At 38.8% G+C, this 21,918-nt stretch overlaps 1 protein-coding gene, 1 long non-coding RNA gene and 1 other non-coding gene across 3 annotated transcripts in view; 2 read left to right on the top strand and 1 right to left on the bottom strand.

Annotated features, from left to right (window-relative positions):
• The window catches only part of LOC114646605 (eukaryotic translation initiation factor 4 gamma 2-like), a 69,896-nt gene that overhangs the window by 39,561 nt on the left and 8,417 nt on the right, over positions 1–21,918 (top strand). The window contains exons 8-15 of the mRNA XM_051922573.1: positions 2,690–2,841; positions 12,685–12,795; positions 16,809–16,892; positions 16,967–17,065; positions 17,167–17,308; positions 17,405–17,568; positions 18,663–18,776; positions 19,067–19,195. Coding sequence (XP_051778533.1) covers positions 2,690–2,841; positions 12,685–12,795; positions 16,809–16,892; positions 16,967–17,065; positions 17,167–17,308; positions 17,405–17,568; positions 18,663–18,776; positions 19,067–19,195 — 995 coding nt within the window. The remainder of the gene's footprint in view (positions 1–2,689; positions 2,842–12,684; positions 12,796–16,808; positions 16,893–16,966; positions 17,066–17,166; positions 17,309–17,404; positions 17,569–18,662; positions 18,777–19,066; positions 19,196–21,918) is intronic.
• LOC114647479 (small nucleolar RNA SNORD97) lies at positions 18,806–18,994 on the top strand. The gene has a single exon (XR_003715541.1). It is a non-coding gene; the product is annotated as a small nucleolar RNA SNORD97 (small nucleolar RNA).
• Positions 21,249–21,815, bottom strand: LOC127526742 (uncharacterized). Its single transcript, XR_007934173.1, has 2 exons — positions 21,479–21,815; positions 21,249–21,324 (listed from the first exon to the last, which is right to left on the bottom strand). It is a non-coding gene; the product is annotated as an uncharacterized LOC127526742 (long non-coding RNA).

The following is a 21,918-nucleotide window of genomic DNA, read 5'->3' as shown; positions in this document are numbered from 1 at the left end:
ACAAAAAAAACATTTTAATGTGCACACAAGTATTAATACAGGTGTGCATTGCCCCATAAAGTGATACTTTTCAAGGTAAGAGAAGGAAATCACATTGCATGACAGATGCAGCCAAAATATAGAACCTTTTTATTAAACAGATTTTGCAAAAACTTAAATTATAATTTTGACAACATATTTTCAACCATCCAAAGAGGTATTTAGACTTAGGAAAATATCCAGAAGTGCTTGTCAAAAGTTGTATTGCACTGAACATGTCTTAGAAAAGGAATAAATAAATATTTTTTGTAAAACTACACTTTCTGTTAATGTTAACAATCTCTGTCCACTGACACGTTAAAGGGACTTTTTAAACAACTTTACCATCATTAAACTGCATAATATTTAAACTAATAAATAGTAACAATAAAATAAATAATTGTATTATTACTGATAGTTGCACTATTACTTCAAGGCTTCAAAAGCCCAGGTGCATTACACAGTATTCACCAAATTAAATTAAAATAAAATAAAGTGCAATCTTGGTGATGACATCTTTACCAATTGAACTATCATTTAAGCAAACTGCATTAATATGGACCTTGCTTCAAGCTAAGCTATATACATAAATGATACAACTGCAACTTGCATTATAATTGTATTTGTGGTATAGCCTTACGGAATCGTATTAGGGCCACGGTGAAGAAGAAAAAATACGGACACGGAAGAAAAAAAAAACTATACGTCGAGATTAAAGTCGACATTTCCACTCTATTCTCATAGTTTACTTTATAATTAAAGTAGAATGTCGTAAACTAAACTTCATCCTCAAATCATTGTTTAATTTACTAGATTTCTCAAACCACGTCATAAGTTAATGTAGCACATTAAATGCTTTGTGTTGTGTTCCCCGACCCAGTTGTTAATCACTACGCTTCTTAAACGGACTTCCTCTGCACTAAGCGATCACCATGCAGAATCCATTCACTGTATGATATTCCTGCTCTCTGAAAATTTAGAATTTATATCAAGTATTTATTTATATCAAAGTATTTATCTTGGCATTCTAAATGTTCAGAGAGCATGAATATCATGTGAATGGATTCTGTGCTGCGATCGCTGCTGGTGCCTCCTCTTAGTGCAGAGGAAGTCAGTTTAAGAAGCTCGGGGAACACTTAACACAAAGCGTTTAATGTGCTGTATAACTTATGACGGGGTTTGAGAAAATCTAGTAAATTAAATACTCATTTTACGATGAAGTTTAGTTTACGATGTTCTACTTTAATGACAAAGTACGAGAGTAAAGTCAACATGTCGTCACAATAATATTATACAGTACCCTGGTACATTACACTGTATTGAAAACAAATAAAACAAGTACAACTTGGCTTGCAGTATTATCCAGTAGTATAGAAACAGTATTTACACATCTGACCTTTTAAAACTAAAGCATCTCCAGGCGACAGACGTGACTCATTTTTTTCGGCTCTCTGTCCATTTTCATTGCGCAGCATACCTATGCTACTGCCCACTATTTGGTGGTGTAGCAGTGAAAAAGAGCCCTAGTGCAACAAATCTGTGTTTAGCGGTGTAGCAGTGAAAAAGGTTCCCACTTGAACAGTTTCCCGCTGCGCCACGTTCCGAACGTCGTTTAGGCAATTTAAACCGGTCTTGCGGTATAAGAAAAATCCATATCATAAAAAAAATTTTAAACGGTTTTCGGTATGAACCGGTATACCGCCCAGCACTACGTGTCATATTTGAGTGGTATGTTGGCAAATGTAATGAAGGCTCTCGGTTGCAATTGATTGATTACAGGTAAACCTTTAAATTTTTAAATTCTGGCTTTATACACAGGCTAAGCAGTAAGTCTTATCACACATGCAAGACCCCTTTAAACCAAAAACAAAATAAGGCTGTTTTACAGGAGTTCTTAATTTATTAATCTAAAACAGACAAGTTTGATTTTTACACAGAAAGCCTTAAAGTTGGGATAATGCAAGAAATGGTACATTTGGAAAATTTTAAAGAACCAGGGGTTTGTGGTATTGGAAATTTTGAATCAATTTATCTAACTTTTTTTTAATCATGTAATGATGCAAATTTAAAATCATTCAGTAGCGTATATTGCACACCTAATTGATTCCAATAACAAACTAGATTTTAAATGCCTGTTGGTTTAAATTAAAATTGTGAATTTTCTAGTAAATCACCAATTCAACAGTACAGCTATAATAGTTGGGAAGTTCATAATGTCATTTATAAACAATGTGTTGAAATCCCAACTCCCAATAATAATAAAACCCCCTCTTGTTTAGAACTGGGAATCTCCATATCTATTGTACATTTAAAATTCAAGTCCTACAATGTATTTTGATATTTATGAATATACTAGTTTGCTTAAGTGATAGTTGGGTTACTACTTGACCCACCTCTGTTTTAAAGCTGCTGTTACTATTTGTATTTATATATTACGGAGAGACATTGTTTACTTCAATAACGTAGGAATTTTTAATTTAAAAAAAGAAATTGCTGAAAGGCAACTTCTGATTTTACTGTGATATCGAATAGGTATAGGGTATTGTGAAATTTCACCAGTACTGGTATCGAATGCAGAACTTTTATTGTTATTGCAATAACAATTTTTTTGTTTTTGTTATTGCAACATTCTTACTCCAATCTGTACATTTTTCAATTATTCTTTATGCAGTCTATGACAAACATGACAACCCTCTTACACCTGATGAAGAGGAGCAGCGTGCCATTGCCAAGATCAAAATGCTGGGCAACATCAAATTCATTGGAGAACTTGGAAAGCTTGATCTTATCCACGAATCTATCCTTCATAAGTGCATCAAAACAGTAAGTGTAATACTTTAGTGTTTTTTTTTTTTGTTTTTTTTTTTTAATTTAACCAGAATCATACTGATGTGTATTAGGGAATCCATTCCCGGACGGGTTTATCCATTTCTGGGAATTCGGAATCCTGCATTTTATTCCCGGGCGCCCAGGATGACAGTGCACGGGGCATCTCACATGTGAACAGTTTTAGAACGACCGACACTTATTTTTAATAAAACTACTGCAATATGTTGACACAAATAAAACACTAACCTTATCTACAAGCAGTTCATGCTGTCATATAAGTACATGTATCTTTAGTTGTGGTAATAAGAGCGTAAAAAGCACAACGTCCTCACAGGTGGCGCAGTGGTAGTGCTGCTGCTTTGCATTAAGGAGACTGTGGAAGATTGTGGGTTCACTTCCCGGTGCCTCCCTGTGTGGATAGCGCTTGGAGTACTGAGAAAAGCGCTATACAGTAATCCTCCTCGATTGCGGGGGTTGTGTTCCAGAACCCCCCGTGAAAGGTGAAAATCTGCAAAGTAGAAACCATATGTTTTTATATGGTTATTTTTATATTGTCATGCTTGGGTCACAGATTTGCTCAGAAACACAGGAAGTTGTAGAGAGACAGGAACTTTATTCAAACACTGCAAACAAACATTTCTCTTTTTCAAAAGTTTTTAAACTGTGCTCCATGACAAGACAGAGATGACGGTTCCGTCTCACAATTAACTCTTTTAGGGCTAGTTTTTTTTTTTTCTTTTCTCCCAGGGCTGAATATTTTTCCAAAAACTTAACTTTTTTTAAAAAAACACAAAGCAATTGAAATCAACAAAAAATATTTACTTTTGACAAATATTACTGTCTTGCATGTTGTATGAGCCTGCATACTCTATGATTTCACATACATATCACGTACGTTTTACACAGCAAAGTCTGATCTTGCTCAAAGCAGCCAATTTCAGTCATTGCCACGTTGCACTGCTTACAATATGTGTTGCTTTGGTGCCTACTTTTCAATTATCTGTTGCTGCACTTTCTCACATATATGTACTGTAGAGACAAGTCACCCGTTTGACATCGTGCCATGCCACTGCCACCAAGTTTTCTGCCTGCATGAAAACCGTATTGTCACCTCTTTTCATCTTCAGCCTGTCTGGCTTCAGCTGTGAAGCCATGTGTATCCTGTTCACCCTCGCTGTGCCGCAAGCTCCAATTCCTGTGCTCTGTAGCTCCATGAACAATTCTAGACATGTATAAAAATTGTCCAAATGTACACAACATGACCCAAATGTTCATAGCCCTGAAGCAGCTCCAGCACAACCTGACTTGTCAAGGGACAGTTCTCTCTTTGAAAGAAATACTTTCCTGTATATGTAATTACTTTCAGGCAGAAACCAGTGTTTGCTTCTGCCAGTACAAAATCCTTTATGCCATACTTTGTGGACTTGTCTGGCATATATTTGCAGAAAAAAAAGGTGTCCCTTTTATTTTATCATCGATTCATGCACAGACAAATCATAGCCAGGCTGATAAAATTGTTTCTATGTTGGTTCCACAATGTCAAGCAGGGGTTGAACTTTATGCATGGCATTATAGCCTGGCTCACCCCATTGGATTTGCTTCTGTTTTTATTACAGAAGTGAATAAAACTTTGTGGCATCACGTACCTATCATCACGCTGCATAACCTGTCCAAAGCCACCAGGGGACAAAGCACGTTTGGACCAATGCTCCCTGAAGTTATATCGCCAGTTCTGTCCCATCTCTATTTGTAATGCCACAGCGCGCTTCATCTCGTCTTTTGTTGTGGGCTTCCACTTTGAAAACCGAGAATGTGATGCAAGCGCAGCCTGTGATTCAAAAAATTTCTCTGCCTACCTGTTTGTCTAGTCTGACAGTAGCTGAAAAGCAGCATCAGGAGAGAGCAGCCTGAAGTAGTCCAGCAGCTGGTGATCTGTCGTGTCCAACAGCAAGCCGTGCCGTCTTGTGAAGTCCGGTAGCCAGTTCGGCTCCCACGGATCAATGTCTGTGTATTCCTCCCATGCGAACCTTGCCATAGATGCAGCGGATCAGCTGGCGCGGCATCGGCTGGTGTTCGATCAGCTGATGCCGGCTTCTCACTCTTGTTCGATCTCCTGATCACTGTCAATAAAATCCGACTCCGCGATAATGCGCAAAACATTGTCTGCCGAGTGTTTTCTTTTCTGCGCTCGCTTCGCTCCCTTGTGACATGTCGATGCCATCTTGCCATTGTTTACATTTCGCAACTCACACGCAAGGATTAGTTGCCGAGTCAACGAGTCTAGCATTCCTCCAAGCACACAGGGAATGGAATGCCTGCGACATGACAGTGAGTTTTGTCGCCATTAACAGCTGATTGTCGCCCTCTATCCCTGGATGTTGACTTTTGTCGACATTCGCCCTCAACCCCTCCTGTCGACAAAAGTTGACATCCGCCCTAAAAGAGCTACAGGAATGCAAACATATCTTCCTCTTCAAAGGAGTGCACGTCAGGAGCAGAGAATGTCAGAGAGAGGGAAGCAAAAAATCATAAACCAATAGGGCTGTTTGGCTTTTAAATATGCGAAGCACCGCAGGACAAGGCAGCAGCAAGGATGTACAATGTAAAGGTAGTCTTTCAGCATTTTTTAGAGGAGTGTCCATATCCTCTAGGCCAGTGTGCGAACAGCCCCTCTGCTCACACCCCCTCCGTCAGGAGCAGAGAATGTCAGAGACCGAGAAAAACAATCAATCAAAAATCAATACGTGCCCTTCGAGCTTTTAAGTATGCAAAGCACCGTGCGGGAAGCATGTCGCTTGACAAAGCAGCCATATGTAAGCCCAGCAAGAAAGAGAGCAATGTGAAGGTAATCTTTCATAATTTATTGAGGAGCGGCCGTATCCTCTAGGGGTGCGAACAGCCCCCGTGCTCAATATATTTGAGGAGTTTTATTTAATACGTAATACGCGCTCTGGTTGGGTAGCTTCTCAGCCATCTGCCAATAGCGTCCCTTGTATGAAATCAACTGGGTAAACCAACTGAGGAAGCATGTACCAGAAATTAAAAGACCCATTGTCCGCAAAAGATCCGTGATATATATTTAAATATGCTTACATATAAAATCCGCGATAGAGTGAAGCTGTGAAAGTCGAAGCGCGATATAGCGATGGATTACTGTATAAATGTAATGAATTATTATTTTTATTATTAACGTGTCCAGCATGAGGTCGTCCATGCTAGAGCGCACCTTCATGCAGAGTACGCCAGCCGCTAAGAGAGCACGCTCTGCCTCAACTGAAGTAGGCGGCACAATCATCAGATACACTTGTTCTAAACAACGCCCGTGCTTTCTGTTGCTCTGAAACAGCGCCATTTCAGCTTTTACTCATGCATCCAGTTTCTTGTCATCATTCTGTGTTGTCAAGTTTCTTAGCATAGATAATGTGGATGCAACAGACTGACGCATTGCAATTTCAAGTTGCTGTTCAAAGCTGTTGTCTGATGAAGTGCAAGCTGCAGCAATGGCGCCACCTTAATTATTTTCAACTATAACTCTGTTAGTTCTTGATCGATTTTTACACTTTTACACGCTATATATGCGAGCTTGGCCATTCCCGTTTTCCCGGGAATTATAGCAGTTTCATTTCCGGTACCGGGAGCCCCTGAATGGATTCCCTAATGTGTATTAAAGAAATTGGTTTTATGTTGGCAGACATCCGTGGTAAGGTAAAGAATTTACCTCAGAGTAATAACATTTAATTAATGCATCCCTGGATGCCAAATGTTTTTTTTTTTTTTTTGCTGCACTTTTTAAGGAAACATCACAATTCAAAAAGAAAGTGAAATTTTAATGGAATTTTTTTTTCCATGCAAAGAGTATCCCAATTACTGCAACACTGATCATTGTACACACTGCCAATGAACTGTAAAAACTATTTAAAAAAAAAAAAAAATACTGCAACAATCTATTTACTGTATATGGTGCAATGGACGCCACTGAAATTCAGTAAATCACTGAGCCAACTGTGCTTGAACTGGCTGCACGCAAGCACACAGAGGCCAACACTGATGCTTGCAGGCTAGTCTAGTGCAGAGGCTGAACCTCTGGGACAGTGACGCTGAAGGGGGTGGCAGTGGTCATAAGCTGCATGCTCAAGGAATGTACGGCACTGACCGACCAGTTCCGGCATGCTGGCAAATTGCACTGGGAACCGACTATAGCCGGTTGCGACATTCAATGAATGTACAGTGCATCCGGAAAGTATTCACGGCGCATCGCTTTTTCCACATTTTGTTATGTTACAGCCTTATTCCAAAATGGATTAAATTCATTTTTTCCTCCGAATTCTACACACAACACCCCATAATGACAACCTGAAAAAAGTTTACTTGAGGTTTTTGCAAATTTATTAAAAATAAAACAATTGAGAAAGCACATGTACATAAGTATTCACAGCCTTTGCCATGAAGCTCAAAATTGAGCTCAGGTGCATCCTGTTTCCCCTCCTCATCCTTGATGGTTCTGCAGCTTAATTGGAGTCATATGATTTGGAAAGGCACACACCTGTCTATATAAGGTCCCACAGTTGACCGTTCATGTCAGAGCACAAACCAAGCATGAAGTCAAAGGAATTGTCTGTAGACCTCCGAGACAGGATTGTCTCAAGGCACAAATCTGGGGAAGGTTACAGAAAAATTTCTGCTGCTTTGAAGGTCCCAATGAGCACAGTGGCCTCCATCTGTAAGTGGAAGAAGTTCGAAACCATCAGGACTCTTCCTAGAGCTGGCCGGCCATCTAAACTGAGCGATCGGGGGAAGAAGGGCTTTAGTCAGAGAGGTGACCAAGAACCTGATGGTCATTCTGTCAAAGCTCCAGAGGTCCTCTGTGGAGAGAGGAGAACCTTCCAGAAGGACAACCATCTCTGCAGCAATCCACCAATGAGGCCTGTATGGTAGAGGGGCCAGACGGAAGCCACTCCTTAGTAAAAGGCACATGGCAGCCCGCCTGGAGTTTGCCAAAAGGCACCTGAAGGACTCTCAGACCATGAGAAAGAAAATTCTCTGGTCTGATGACAAAGATTGAACTCTTTGGTGTGAATGCCAGGCGTCACGTTTGGAGGAAACCAGGCACTGCTCATCACCAGGCCAATACCATCCCTACAGTGAAGCGTGATGGTGGCAGCATCATGCTGTGTGGATGTTTTTCAGTGGCAGGGACTGGGAGACTAGTCAGGATAAAGGGAAAGATGACTGCAGCAATGTACAGACATCCTGGACGAAAACCTGCTCCAGAGCGCTCTTGACCTCAGACTGGGGCGACGGTTCATCTTTCAGCAGGACAACGACCCTAAGCACACAGCCAAGATATCAAAGGAGTGGCTTCAGGACAACTCTGTGAATGTCCTTGAGTGGCCCAGCCAGAGCCCAGACTTGAATCTGACTGAACATCTCTGGAGAGATCTTGAAATGGCTGTGCACTGACGCTTCCCATCCAACCTGATGGAGCTTGAGAGGTGCTGCAAAGAGGAATGTTCGAAACTGGCCAAGGATAGGTGTGCCAAGCTTGTGGCATCATAGTCAAAAAGACTTGAGGCTGTAATTGCTGCTAAAGGTGCATCGACAAAGTATTGAGCAAAGGCTGTGAATACTTGTGTGATTTCTGTTTTTTTTCTTTTTAATAAATTTGCAAAAACCTCAAACTTTTTTCACGTTGTCATTATGGCGTGTTGTGTGTAGAATTCTGAGGGGGGAAAAATGAATTTAATCCATTTTGGAATAAGGCTGTAACATAACAAAATGTGGAAAAAGTGGTGCACTGTGAAAACTTTCCGGATGCACTGTATGTCACCGAATATACTCGACTCCTTCGTGCTGGCAAATTGCACTGGGAACTGACTAGCTGGTTCCAGCGGTTTAAGGGTTAAAACCATCCCCATCAGGCATATGTAATAGTCTAAAATATATGTCCAGGACGAGATCCAAATTCTGAATATTAACAGGTGCTCTGCGCTCAGATCATTTTTGTGCTATTTTTTTTTTTTTTTTGCATATCTTCATAATTGTCTCAGATCTAAAATCACTACATTTCTTAACAGCAATATTTTGCAGTTGCACAAGGTGAGTTCATTATTTAAGGGAGATCAATTATGGCATCCGATTCTACATAATTTGCATGAAGATCCGTTTTGCTTATTTGGAAACTTTCTGGGGATATTGATGTTGGTGAATGAAATTCTTTCCAAGTGTGGGTTAATAATTTGTTTATAGTTGGAAACGAACCTATGAGTTTATTTCCTTGATGTTTATTTTAATGAGGGTTTTTATTTCTCTTCTCCATGTAATCTAATGAAGTTGTCAGGGGAGAAAGCTGTATGGTATTGCTCATGTGGGCGTTTCTTTGACTAAATTTTTTTTTTTTTTTTTTTCCTCTCAAAGAAAATGGGTGCATGCATAACATGATATTCAAAGGGATATGATCCTAGAGGTTGATGGTTCCACACAGCAGTTGCTTCCCCTTTAAATATGAGGGTTAGGTGTCACGGCCACTTCAAACTTTGAAATGTTTTGTTTGTCCTTTCCAGTATTTACAATTTGGGGAAAATTCTTCTGGAAGGGTGTCTGCTTCAAGCAGGCAAATCTCTGTAAAATGTGTGCTCATGATTTTTACTAGGATAGGAGGAGACCCAAGGCTTTTATAGATTGCTGTTGCTTATTTGCCTAGTGTACCAGTTGATTTTTTTTTTTTTTCTTTTTCTAGTGCAGGTAAGTAATAAATATTTATTAAGCACTAATTACTAAGCTTAATAAAAGTTGTCACTTGCCATTGTTTTGCAGCCAAGTATTGCAGTGTTAGGGAAGGAATGCCATTTATACAAAAGCAGAATCTGTTTTCTCCTCCTTGCTATTGCCGTTTCAAGTTGAATGCTCGGCTATTGAAAATGTACTGTTAATGGGTATGTGAAGTTGCAATTATATGGAGTTTACAATTACAAAACCTGGAGACCTTTGTAGAAGTTGTTCTTTGTTTTGGTGCACTGCTCTCTCATCTTCACATCTCTTCCACACTCCCCATTACTCTGTACTAGTGATCCCAATTATTTAAAAATCTTCCACCTTCACCAGCTCTACTCCCTGCATCCTCACCTTTCCTCTGACCTCCCTCTCTTTCACACGCATATACTTAGAATAATGAAGGTCAGTAGGACTCCTCTCTAGAGCATATCTTGACCTCTCCAGAGTCTCTCCAACCTGCTTCCTATACTCTTTATGGATCACATTGTGGTCAGCAAACATAGTCCATGGGGACTTCTGTCTAATCTCCTCTGTCAACCTGTCCATCACCATTGCATTACATATAAGAAATGGCTTTGAGGTAATCCCATCTCCACCTTAAATTTATCCATCACTCCTACCACAGACCTACCCACTGTCACGCTTCCCTCATACCTATCCTGTACCACTCTTGCTCCTGTGCCACTCCTTTCTCATACTATACCACAACTCCTCTCTAGACACCCTGTCGTATGCTTTCTTTAGGTCCACAAAGACGCAATGCAACACTTTCTGTACTTCTCAATCAACACCCACAGAGCAAACCATCACATCTCTATTACTCTTTCCAGATATGAAACTATACTGCTGCACTTCAATTATCTCCTCCCTTCTTAACCTAGCTTAATTGATTTTGCACTATCCTTTCTCATGACTTTATGCTGTGGCTGATTACCACAAATCTGCTCATCACCCCTTAAATCGGTACTAGTACACATGGTCTCCATTCCTCGGGCACCTTCTCGTTTTCCAAAATTGCATTAAAGTCTGGTTAAAAACCCATCTCTCCTAAAGACCTACTTCATTCTTGCTAATCCATTGCATCCTGGTTCACTGTCTCCACATCATCTGAACTTCTTTCTCTTCATTCATCAACCTACTCTTTCCATCTGCTCAACATGCTCTCCTAGTTTGAGTACGTTTTCATTATTTATCCTCATCACCCTAACCTGCTGCTCATCTTTCCCAGCTTGTTGCGTCTGTCTTGCCAGTTGGTACAGATCCATTTCTCCCTTCTTAGTGTCCAACCTATCATACAACTTATATACCTTGTATTTACCTTTTGCTACCTGTCTTCAAATTACAGGTTCTCTCCTTGCACTCCTATTTTCTTCCATCTTTTTTGACTATCCCACTTATTTGCTAACCTCTTCCTCTGTATACTCGCCTGTACTTCCCCATTCCACCACATCTTTGTCCTCCTTCCTCTGTCCAGATGTCGCACCAAGCACCCTTCTAGCTATCTCCCTTACCATCTCTGATGTAGTTGCCCAGCTATCTGGTAACTCTACACTGCCACTTAGTCTGTTTTTTTTTATCTTCCACCATTTGATCTTTGGCTCTGCCCTCACTGACTGTTCTCCTCCTCTTGATCTCGGTTATCCTATAGAGCACCATCCTATGCTGCCTAACTGCCATTTTAGTCTCCATTCTCCTTTTAGACTGACCCCCCCTGCATAGAACATAATCTGCCTGTGTGCATCTTTCTCCACTCTTGTACATCAGTTTTCATCCCTCTTAAAATGTTTATCACCACAGCATTGTCCACCCTTTTTTCAAAATCCACTTCAATGTCACCTTTGTCATTCCTCTACTTGACATCATACCTACCCATCACCTCCTCATCCCCTCTGTTCCAGTCACCAACATGTCCCTTAAAATCTGCTCCAATCACCACTCTCTCTCCCTTGGGTACACTCTCTACCACTTCATCCTACTCACTCCAGAAATCTTCTTTCTCATCCGTTGCACACCCAACTTGTGGAGCATACGCAGTAAACACATTCATAAATGCACTTTCAGTTTCATAATCAACACTGTCCGACACTCTTCATACTGTTCCTTTAAGATAATCCCTACCCAGTTTCTCCTTCTATCCACATCGTAGAACAATTTGAACCTGCCTCCAATACACCTGGCCTTGTTGCCCTTCCATGTGGTCTCTTGCACTCACAATATCAACCTTCCTTCTCGCCATCATTTTGGCTAACGCTGTCCATTTACAAGTCATACTGCCAACATCCAAAGTTCCCGCCCTCACTTCCACTCTCCTAACCTTCCTTTTCTTCTTCTGCCTCCGATAGTGCCCCCTATTCTTACTCTGCCAACAGCTCAGTTTCTCTCCAGCACCGTGTTGGCTAATAGTACTGGTGGTGGCTACTGTTAACCCAGGTTTTGACCAATATGGTATGGAAAATGGTATTGTCTGCGTATTGATCAGGCAAAATTTTATACTGGATGCCCTTCCTGATGTAACCCTCTCCATTTATCCAAGCTTGGAACCGGCATGGAGAAATGCACTGGTTTTGTAGATCCCCAGTGGCTGGGTAGAGTAGCATAATTTAGATGGGGGGGAAAATGTGATAAAAGTGTAAGTCTATGCTGTCAGTAATAAAGCACTATATTTCAGCTCCAGGTAAATTTGTTTTTTGAGTAGTACTAGGCAAAACAAGCTTGTTCCAGATGAGAGTGTTTGTTTTACATAGCTTAATGCTTTTAGATTGCAAGTGCATCTAATGTGAACATCTAATTTTTGGCATAAGTACAATAGTGCTTTAGCTGAATTTTAAAATGAGCATAAATGGACAATGGAGTATCTCCAGAGTTTGAATATTAAGCAATTAATATTTCAGTTTTCCTGTTTATGCCTGTGACGTTAAAAATATGAAAGTGAAACTCTAGCTTTATGAAATAAGTCTGCATACAGCTGAAAATGAATTGCATTGCTGCAACTAGTTGGTTTTTTGGTTAAATGGTTTTTTGGTTAAATGTCACATTTAACTTAACTTTTTTCTCTCCCTTCTGTAGCTTTTGGAAAAGAAGAAGAGAGTTCAGCTTAAGGATATGGGAGAGGACTTGGAGTGCCTCTGTCAGATAATGAGGACAGTGGGACCCAGATTAGACCATGAAAAGGCCAAGGTAGGCTTTAACCTTCCCAACCCTCAAAAGGTTTAAAGATTTAATTTTTTGCCTTCAGTCCCAAAACAAAATACTATTGTCAAAATAAAGGCATCTACAACACAGAAATATTGTCAGTGATTGAATACCTCCCTATCTTGAGTGAAAACAGAATTCATCTAAGCAAGAGGTTCTGTTCTACACCTATCGTTTGTATGCTCTGACTTTTATAGGGATTCCTTTCACGTGACATTTTAGTAAACAGAACTATTGTAAATGGGGCAAGAGGCAAAGGCTGCCTTAAGACCTACTCATTAATTATAAAGGTACATGGATTTATGTTGGGTCACAGCTTTTAAATCGGTAGGTCAGTGTTTTTTTTTTTTTTTTTTTTTTTTGTTTTGCCATATACAATTTCTTGTATTAGGAATTTAATTTTTGCATACCCCTTGGGGTCAGAGCACAGGGTCAGCCATTGTACAGTGCCCCTGGTGCAATTACAGTTTAAGGGTCTTGCTCAAGGGCCCAGCAGAGTAGGATCTCTTTTGGCAGTGACGGGGATTTGAACCGGCAACCTTTTGTAGGAATGTGGTTGATATTGCTTTTGAAATGAGAACTTAATGTTTGGATCACTTAAGCTATAACAAATAAGTGACATCCGTCGTCAAAGCTTCTGATTAAAAGGTTACCTACCTCCTTAATCCTCATAGGGGTATTGTAACTCCAGTGTGTGTTCTTATTTACTAGAGCTTCATATTTATATTATGCTGTACATAAGTGGTGTCTCAATTAATATAACCCATCTCTAGTATAAATTAGTATACATGGTGTTGAGTGTGAATTATTTGGCTTTATCTGTAAAGTTCTTTTTGTTTCTGACATTTTTTGTATCCCTTCTTAACTAGTTTGATGAAATGTACATTAATTTCTGTTGTAACAGCATACTCTGATATTCACAAGTGTTAATTTCCTGTCTTGGTGGCCGTTGTGAAATTTGGAATATGTCCGTGTCTATAGAGACTTGGCATGTGGCAAGTTTCTTTTTTCTGGTGAGTTAATTTAAAAAAAAAAAAAATCCAGTTTTTAGAAGCAAAATGTTTGCCACTAAGGAGCTAAGCAGGAGTTTAACGCTTTTTTGCTTTAGAAGGAATTTGGCTTTTATTTTTGCCTACACAGGAGCAAAAGCAGCAGTGTGTTTGTGGGAGCATTTGGAAAAGTTACTTGATCTTATATGTTTTATTCAAACTAGCGTTGGTGAGGCAGGGCAGTAAGTAGTAGTGGCTGACACTGGCATCTCTAAGTAAATAACCAGCGTTGTTCTAACAGATGTAAATAATGATTCCTTAGTGGTTAAAAAAAAGGCATCAGCTGACTTCAAAGCGATAAAGAGAAGGGATTGGTGGTACTTAGGCAGGCATCTAGCTTTAAGACAATGATTAGGCACAAAATGGCTATAGGAGATGACAAGACGTTAAGAAATTAACTGGCAGTAGATAGTAAGTAAATTTTCCTAGATATAAGCAGTGCTTAATGGTCAGGAAAGTAGCAGTTAAGAGGGTGACAGCATAAGGGTTCAGGAACAGAGGTGCGTCATGTTCACAAGGTGCAAGGTAAAGGGTGTACACAGTCTGGGGATATCCACCCCAGAACTGGAAGTGTCAAACCATTGTTAGGTCCTGGCAGAGATGGTGTTTCTAAAGGTTCTGAGGTAGTAGACAGACACGAGGAGCCCCAACATGCCACTTGATGGACTGATTGAGTGTGTTTATAGTTCTTGAGATGAAACCGTTTTTAACCTGCAATGTCCCTACAGGAAAAGCTCTGAAGAGTTTGTTGTGTGAGAGCAGTTCAATAGAATGTGCACATGGCTGAGGCAGCGTGTGCTTGATGCTGTATACTGATAATTCCCTTTCCGATCAGCTGCTGTAGAGCTGTGATTCCACACTCCGATACGGTGGAATATATACTCTGAGTGGTCCATTGAGAGTAACAATGCTAAAGCAGCTATGGCATTTGTAATAGTTTGGCCATTCCGTGGACCATTATTTTGTTACAGGTTAATTACAATCACATGCCTTAAACTAATAAGGGATATGCAGTTAATTTCAGTGTATTTGATAAAGCTGCATGAGGGATGTGGATCTAAAAAAAGAAAGGGAAACCACACTGGAACAAAAGAATTGCTTTGACGCTGGGTGCCGCCAGTTTGCAAAACCAAGCTGAGAACTTGCGTATAGCAGGGATTGAGCTAGCGTGAAAATGTGCGTGGCTTTACTCCAAGTTCAGTTTTTATACATCGCAATGTGAGCGTGGAAATGGGAGTACGCACCATTTATACATAAGGCCCCAGATATTTAACCTTGTGTTCTTAAGGAGGGTAGTCAGTCAATACGTACATAAATCAGGGTCAGTGCTAGGGCTGCTGCTATTTTTAATGTATATAAATGATTTGGACAGGAATATAAGTAAAGTAGCAAGCTAGTATAAAGTTTGCAGACGATGCCAAGATAGGTGGATCTGAATTGAATAAAATTACAGAGAGACATGGACATCATATTGGCTTGGGCAGATGTAATACTTGAAATTTGATTTCAGTAAATGTAAACCTGTTAAGTTTAAATATACAATGGAAGGTCTGAAAATCAAGAATACACCTTACGGGAAGGATTTAGGAGTTGTCCTGGACTCGACACTATCAACTGCCAGACGAAGTTCAGAAGCCATTAAGAATAACAATGTTAGGTTATATACAGTAGCATGATATGTAGAGTACAAGACCAAGGAGGGTATGCTCGAGCTTTCGAACGCACTGTTGAGGCCTCATGTGGAGTATTGTGTACAGTTCTGGTCTCCAGGCTACAAAAACGACAGCAGTGCTATAAAAAAAAATTAAGAGCTGAGCCTTTTCAGTTTAGGCAAAAGATTAAGAGGAGACATGATTGAAGTGTTTAACATTATGAAGGGAATTAGTACAGTGCATTGATACATATTTTAAAATGAGTTTTTTTCTGGGACACAGCTGGAAACTTGAGAGAAAATTTTGCATAAACATTAAAGTTTTTAACACGAAGAACCATAGACTCATTGAATAAGCTAACGAGTATTGTGTTAGAAGGCAGGACTTAAAGAAGACTTTTTTTTTTTTTTTTTTTAAAGAATTAAGTGGATAGTACGGCAAGCTTTGGGCTGAATGGTCTGTTCTTGTCTGAATTGTTTTAATGTTATAATTTAAATATGAATAAAGATTGGTTGTTACCAAATACTTTTGTCTGTTTTCATATTGGGCCAAAGAAAATTGTGTGTATGGGTTTTTTTTTTTTTTGTAATTATACCAATAAGGTTTCCAATTTCTGCAAAGTCTTTTGTAGCAGTCATGTAGTTGACCACAATAGGTAGGTCCTAAGAAAAGATACTTTGGCATAAACTCTGTGCCCAATTTCTTAAAACCTAATGGTATTGGCTTTTTTTAAAATGCAAGCTGTAGTACCGAGCGAATGTCATGCATGACTACAAGTAGACTAATTATCTCTCAAGACTTAATACGTGAGAGAAATGAGTATGTATAAATCGGTCTGTGTGTACAAGGTGTCCAGAGAATGGAATCGGTACTGTATGTTAAATATTGCATCTGATTGATTGGCTGCCACAAAAGCATCCCACTAGAATATTTAAAAGACAAGGATATAGCATTGTGGTCAGCACACACAAACTTTATATATGGAACTCTTAACAATTTTCTGATAGCTATATCACAGGTTATAAAAGGAGAATTTAAATTCTAAGATGTTTAGTAGTTTTGTTTTTGTCCCATTTTCCTCTGCAGGCTGCACACACATGGCTACAACAGGCTTATTATATAGTGTGTATGCTGATATGAGTATAGCTATTCCATTTTAGCTTCAGTAGCATACATTTTTTGTTCAGTAAAAAAAAAAAATTTTTCCTTAAATTTAAAATCTGATAGGAATAAAGGGTAAATTATTTTTAGAATGAGAAAAAAATTCTAAATGTTTTTTTTTTTTTTTTTGTTTTAGTCTTTAATGGATCAGTACTTTGCCCGTATGCGATCCTTAATGACAAACAAGGAATTGCCAGCAAGGATTCGTTTTCTGCTGCAGGTAATTTATTTTTAAACTTAATTTTAATTCCGATCAAGTTGCACATTGCCTTATTTGTGCATTTACTATTGTAGGATACCGTGGAGTTGCGAGAAAACAACTGGGTTCCTCGCAAAGCTTTCATTGATAATGGACCAAAGACGATTAACCAGATTCGTCAGGAGGCAGTAAAGGTAAAGTGACTTGTGATGGGTGTGTCGGTGTTCTTTCTCACTGCAACCTGCCACTGGTTATTCTGAATTACCGATTGATTTCTTTCCATGTTTTCTTTTAGGATTTAGGTGTTTTTATTCCTGCACACATGTCTCAAGGATTGAGGCCAGATTTTTTTCTTGAGGGACCTTTTATGGCGCCCAGGATGAAACTAGATCGAGAAGCTGTTGGGGGACTTGCTGATATGTTTGGACAGATGCCAGGTCTATAGATATTTTCTACTCTTTTCAATTTATATCATGTTTTGAAGTTTTTTTTTAGGAGTGTAAAAAATGTGATTTGTGCTATTTCAATTTCAGGTAGTGGGATTGGCACTGGTCCCGGAGTTATTCAGGATAGATTTTCACCCACAATGGGTCGCCATCGTTCAAATCCACTCTTTAATGGCCATGGTGGACATATCGTGCCTACTCCTCAGTCCCAGTTTGAAATTGGAGGCAAAGCTTTTATGAAATCAAACCAGGTATTTAAGGCTGACCGAATTGTACATACTGAGTTTTTAAATGATTTTCTTTGTTCTTGAACTGAAAGTTCTAGTTTATGGTGATGTAAAAGATCAGTAAAGCTGATTTGTGAATTAATCCTTTTGAGTTATGCAGTGACATTGATGTTTAATGCCTGTTTTAATAGTTCTGTGTAGGTCATAGTCAAACAAATAAAACAGGTTTGATTCAATTTTCTATTGAACATCAGGATTCAGTATTTCTCATTCAGACAGACTTCAACTGTTGCATACGTACTGGCTTTCATTCCTTGAACCCAAAAAGCATTTTCTCCTCTTCTTGGATATAACCTTTTATACTAGTTTGCAAGAACAAAATGCACTCAACACCATAGTCTGATCCTCTGATATACCTTAATTTATGTCTAGAAATGAAAGACCTATAAATTAGATTGTCCATTCAGCATTCTTGAAAATAATGGGTTGTAATGGACTTTGAATGTTGGAGTAATGTAGTTGGTTCCATTTTTAGTTTAGCGTAATCTTGTTTCATTTTCAAGTATTATAGCCCCTCCCAACTTGTCGGCCATGGCCGACTCCAGATTAAACCCCGACCCACCCCCCTCTCTAGTAATCAATTCATCAAGTAGGAAAAGTATTGACAATTGTGCTTGATTTATCTAATGCTCTGGTGATCGCATGTGGAATCCGGACCTAAAAACCATTTTGGCAATTGCACACAATTCAGAGGATGACCACCCCCCTTTCCCTCCACTCAGACAATTGTGGTACATTCAGGGAGGGGGTGCCAACTCTCCAACCACAGTGGGTCGTGAACACACTGGCATGTGGAAAAACTGGGTTGTCACACACCAAAGGTTGGAAAACACTAATTTCAAATATGCTGCAGATGGAAATTTTGTCATTATTAGTTATAAGCAAAATCTTTTTCATTCGATAACCCCAACTGTTTAATCCGTTTCCAAAATAAGGAAAGGAAGTCGAATCTTGTAATCTACTTAAAGGCAGCAATTCGTCTCAAACAAATGGAGTGTAAAGTCTTATTAATCCTTTTTATGATCTTAATGTTTTCAAAATAAATCTTTGTTGTTCAGGGGCAAAACCAGCATTATCATAATCAGAACCAGGGACATTCGTCTCAGCAGCCAGCTCAGTCGAAAGATATGCCGCCTCGGTTCATTAAGAAAGGACAGCTGAATGCAGATGAGGTAAGATGAAGTTGAAATTGCTTCCAGCATTGCCCAGTGATTATAAAAAGACGCGTTATTGTGAGGGTTAATACTAGAACCAGTTGAGCTCTTTTTTCTTTTCTTTTTTTACCCCCTCCCCCCACCACTCCCTCTCTCCTAAACCACCCCCACTTACATTTTCATCTCTCCCAACTGGATGCTAGTATCCTTTGAGCAAACAAAGATTATGAGGGCATATGCTGTGTTTTTTTCCCTGTTCTGTCTTCTGATACATAACTTTGGATTTACTTTTTGACTTTGACTTGCAGATCAGTTTGAGACCTGCTCAGTCATTCCTAATGAACAAAAATCAAGTGCCAAAGTTGCAACCACAGATCCCAACTATGATTCCTCCCAGTGCGCAACCACCTCGAACAAACACGCCACCACTGGGCCAGGTAACAAGTTTGTTGACCGCTCAGAAAAACTCATGGCACAAAGCAGCTTTTCTTTCATGAAGCAATACTTTAAGCGTTTTTGTCCCATTTTGTTTTCTAGTAATACATTTTATTTATATATTGTAAGCACATTTTGTTTAGGTAGGGCATAATTAGTTTTGTCCAGTAGGATATATCTAGTAAGCAGTAATTTGTTGGCAGTCTACCCATTTAAATGTATAGATTTGACAGGAGCTAGTAGTGATTGAGCGTGAAAATTTGTTTGGTTTCCTGAGATTGAAGAGCTAGGTATTTCAATTAAGATTATTAGTCACAGTATCAATTTCTTTTCTGTGCCATGTTTGTGTGAAAAACTTGAAATGAGGAATGGGTATAGAGCAAGTTTTTTTTGTTTATGGTGATGGATTTTAAGTTATTTTTGGGCTCCAAGATATTTTGAACAGATACTAGGCTGAGGTATCATTTGTGTATTGGCTAATTGAGAATAACTTTCATTGATATTTAAGATTCTGAATGTTGTGAATTGCACAATCATGTGTGTGCAGGAACTATGGTTTAAAGAACTGAAGTTTTGGTGAGGCAGTGAAATCAGTTTCCACAATTTGACAACCATCCAAAAAGCAGTACTGTTCACATGGGGCCAAGTACATTATAGGTATATGAATGACTAAACCATTTAACTTGCGTTTTAAATTGTGCAGTTTATTAAACGCAAGTGAAATGATTTAGTCATTAATATACTTGGCCCCGTGACTTAATTGTATGGAACGTTACTTGCTTTTAATAAAAATACGCAGTTTCTTTAAATCCAATAATTGACTGCATAATTTATTTTTATTAAAAGCAAGTAACATTCCATACAATCAAGTCATGGGGCCAAGTATATTATAGGTTTATTAATTACTAAACCTTCAACTTCTGTTAAATTATGCAGTTTACTATTGATTTTTATTAAAAGCAAGTAAATATTCCATACAATCAAGTCAAGCTTGACAAAACTAAATTCAACCCCCACCCAAGAGATGAAGGCCAGCAGCCAGAGTAAAATTTTAAGAATAGCATTAGCAATTAGTTTTTGGCCTTCTCCATTTTAAACCCACCTGGGAGTACACAAAAAACAGCTGTTTAAAGGGTTAGGAGTGATTGTGACACCAAGGCTGATGGTCTGATGGGCAGTTCAGGAATTTCGTCCAGAATGTTTTGTTTTTGGTACATGGTGAAAAGATTTGACCCAGTGAGGCTGGAGCTTGATTGCAATGTTTGCAGGTTGGATATTGCCCTGGAAACATTTTGGACAATTTTAAATGAGATAGATGTACTCAATTAAGATTTTAAATTGACTGACTGTTTGCTTTGTGCATAGGGTACTAGAGTAAATTCTGTGCCTAGCTGCCTTCCACTCCTTTTTCTGAAATTTTGAGTAAGAGAGAATTTTCCCACTGTACTCTACGATCTTTGAAAGGACGGGACTTTAAAATGATTTTTATATATTCTAGAAATGCTGTATAAGTCTTCAAGACTGATCAGTATTTCTTCTCGAATAGAAATAGGTGAGGAAAATTGGGCTGATTCAGTTTAGCAGAGTTTCTAATTTGGAAGTAGTGGAAAAATTATATTGATGGGATGTTTTAAATTTGAAGTGTCTTTGCATCCTACAATCTGTATACAGTTCTGAAAATTTATCTAATCCGGTATGTTTTCCAAACATTAAGCTTGAGAGGGTAGAAAAAGGTGGTAATGTAGAGGCGTAACAGAAGATTTTGTTTATCTTGAAGTTCTTCCTGTATTGATTCCATGTTCTGAGTGAGTAAAGAACAATTGGGTTGTTAGCATATTGATAGCTTGTTTTTACTGGAATACAATGCATGGAATATACAGATGTACTTATAGGATTTTTTCTGTTGTGGACCAAGCTTATGTGTTCATCTAATTGTTTCAATGTCCAGGTTTTTGTAGCTTGTATATTTGCCACCTAGTAATAAAAATGAAAGGTCTGCTTTAGATTGTGGTAGTGTCTCCCTTTGATTATGCAGTTTCAACTTGCACTGGGAAATTTTGTCCACATCACTGCAGATGTATCCAGTGATCCCATGTTGATATACCATATTAGCACTACAAGCAAGGGGAAACTGATGACTGATAGAAGTCGCACATGAGGGTGTGCAATTGTAGAGCAAAGTTTGTTACTCATCATTATGGTTGACAGCAAAGGCTTTGAGTGGCTAATTAGTATTTTGAAATGGGACGTTACATATGGTGACACCAGCCATATTGGAAAAATACTGAGAAGAGCTGAAAACCTGGCTAGTTTTAAGTTGAAGCTCACACTTACAACTGATAATACAATTGGCAAGGATGTTAATTGTTTGCCTAAGAAGTTCCTGTTTCCCTGAAGATGTAATTATAACATCTGAAGCTTTGTAGTTGCCAATTCTGAGACCTCAATTCCCTGTGGATGGCAATGTTGCAGTCAGACTGATGTGTAGCGGTATATTGTACATGCTGTGTGTATGTTATCTCTGTCATTGTTTTGAATTGCTAGAGAGCACTGTATAATAGAGAACTGGCCTGAGATTAACCTGTTTTCTTGTTACTTTCTCAAAAATGATAAAGGTGTGTAAAATTTGAAGTCTCCAGTTTTTAAAATTACTCTTAATTGTATTCTTGCTATATAAAGTTTTCTTTTATTGAAATATATCAGCTACACATTTAAGTCTTTGTCA

The sequence above is a fragment of the Erpetoichthys calabaricus genome, chromosome 2 (genome assembly GCF_900747795.2).
Source record: "Erpetoichthys calabaricus chromosome 2, fErpCal1.3, whole genome shotgun sequence".
Taxonomy (NCBI): domain Eukaryota; kingdom Metazoa; phylum Chordata; class Cladistia; order Polypteriformes; family Polypteridae; genus Erpetoichthys; species Erpetoichthys calabaricus.
The sequence above is the reverse complement of the archived record's forward strand: the minus strand, read 5'-3'. Positions and strand labels throughout refer to the sequence as shown.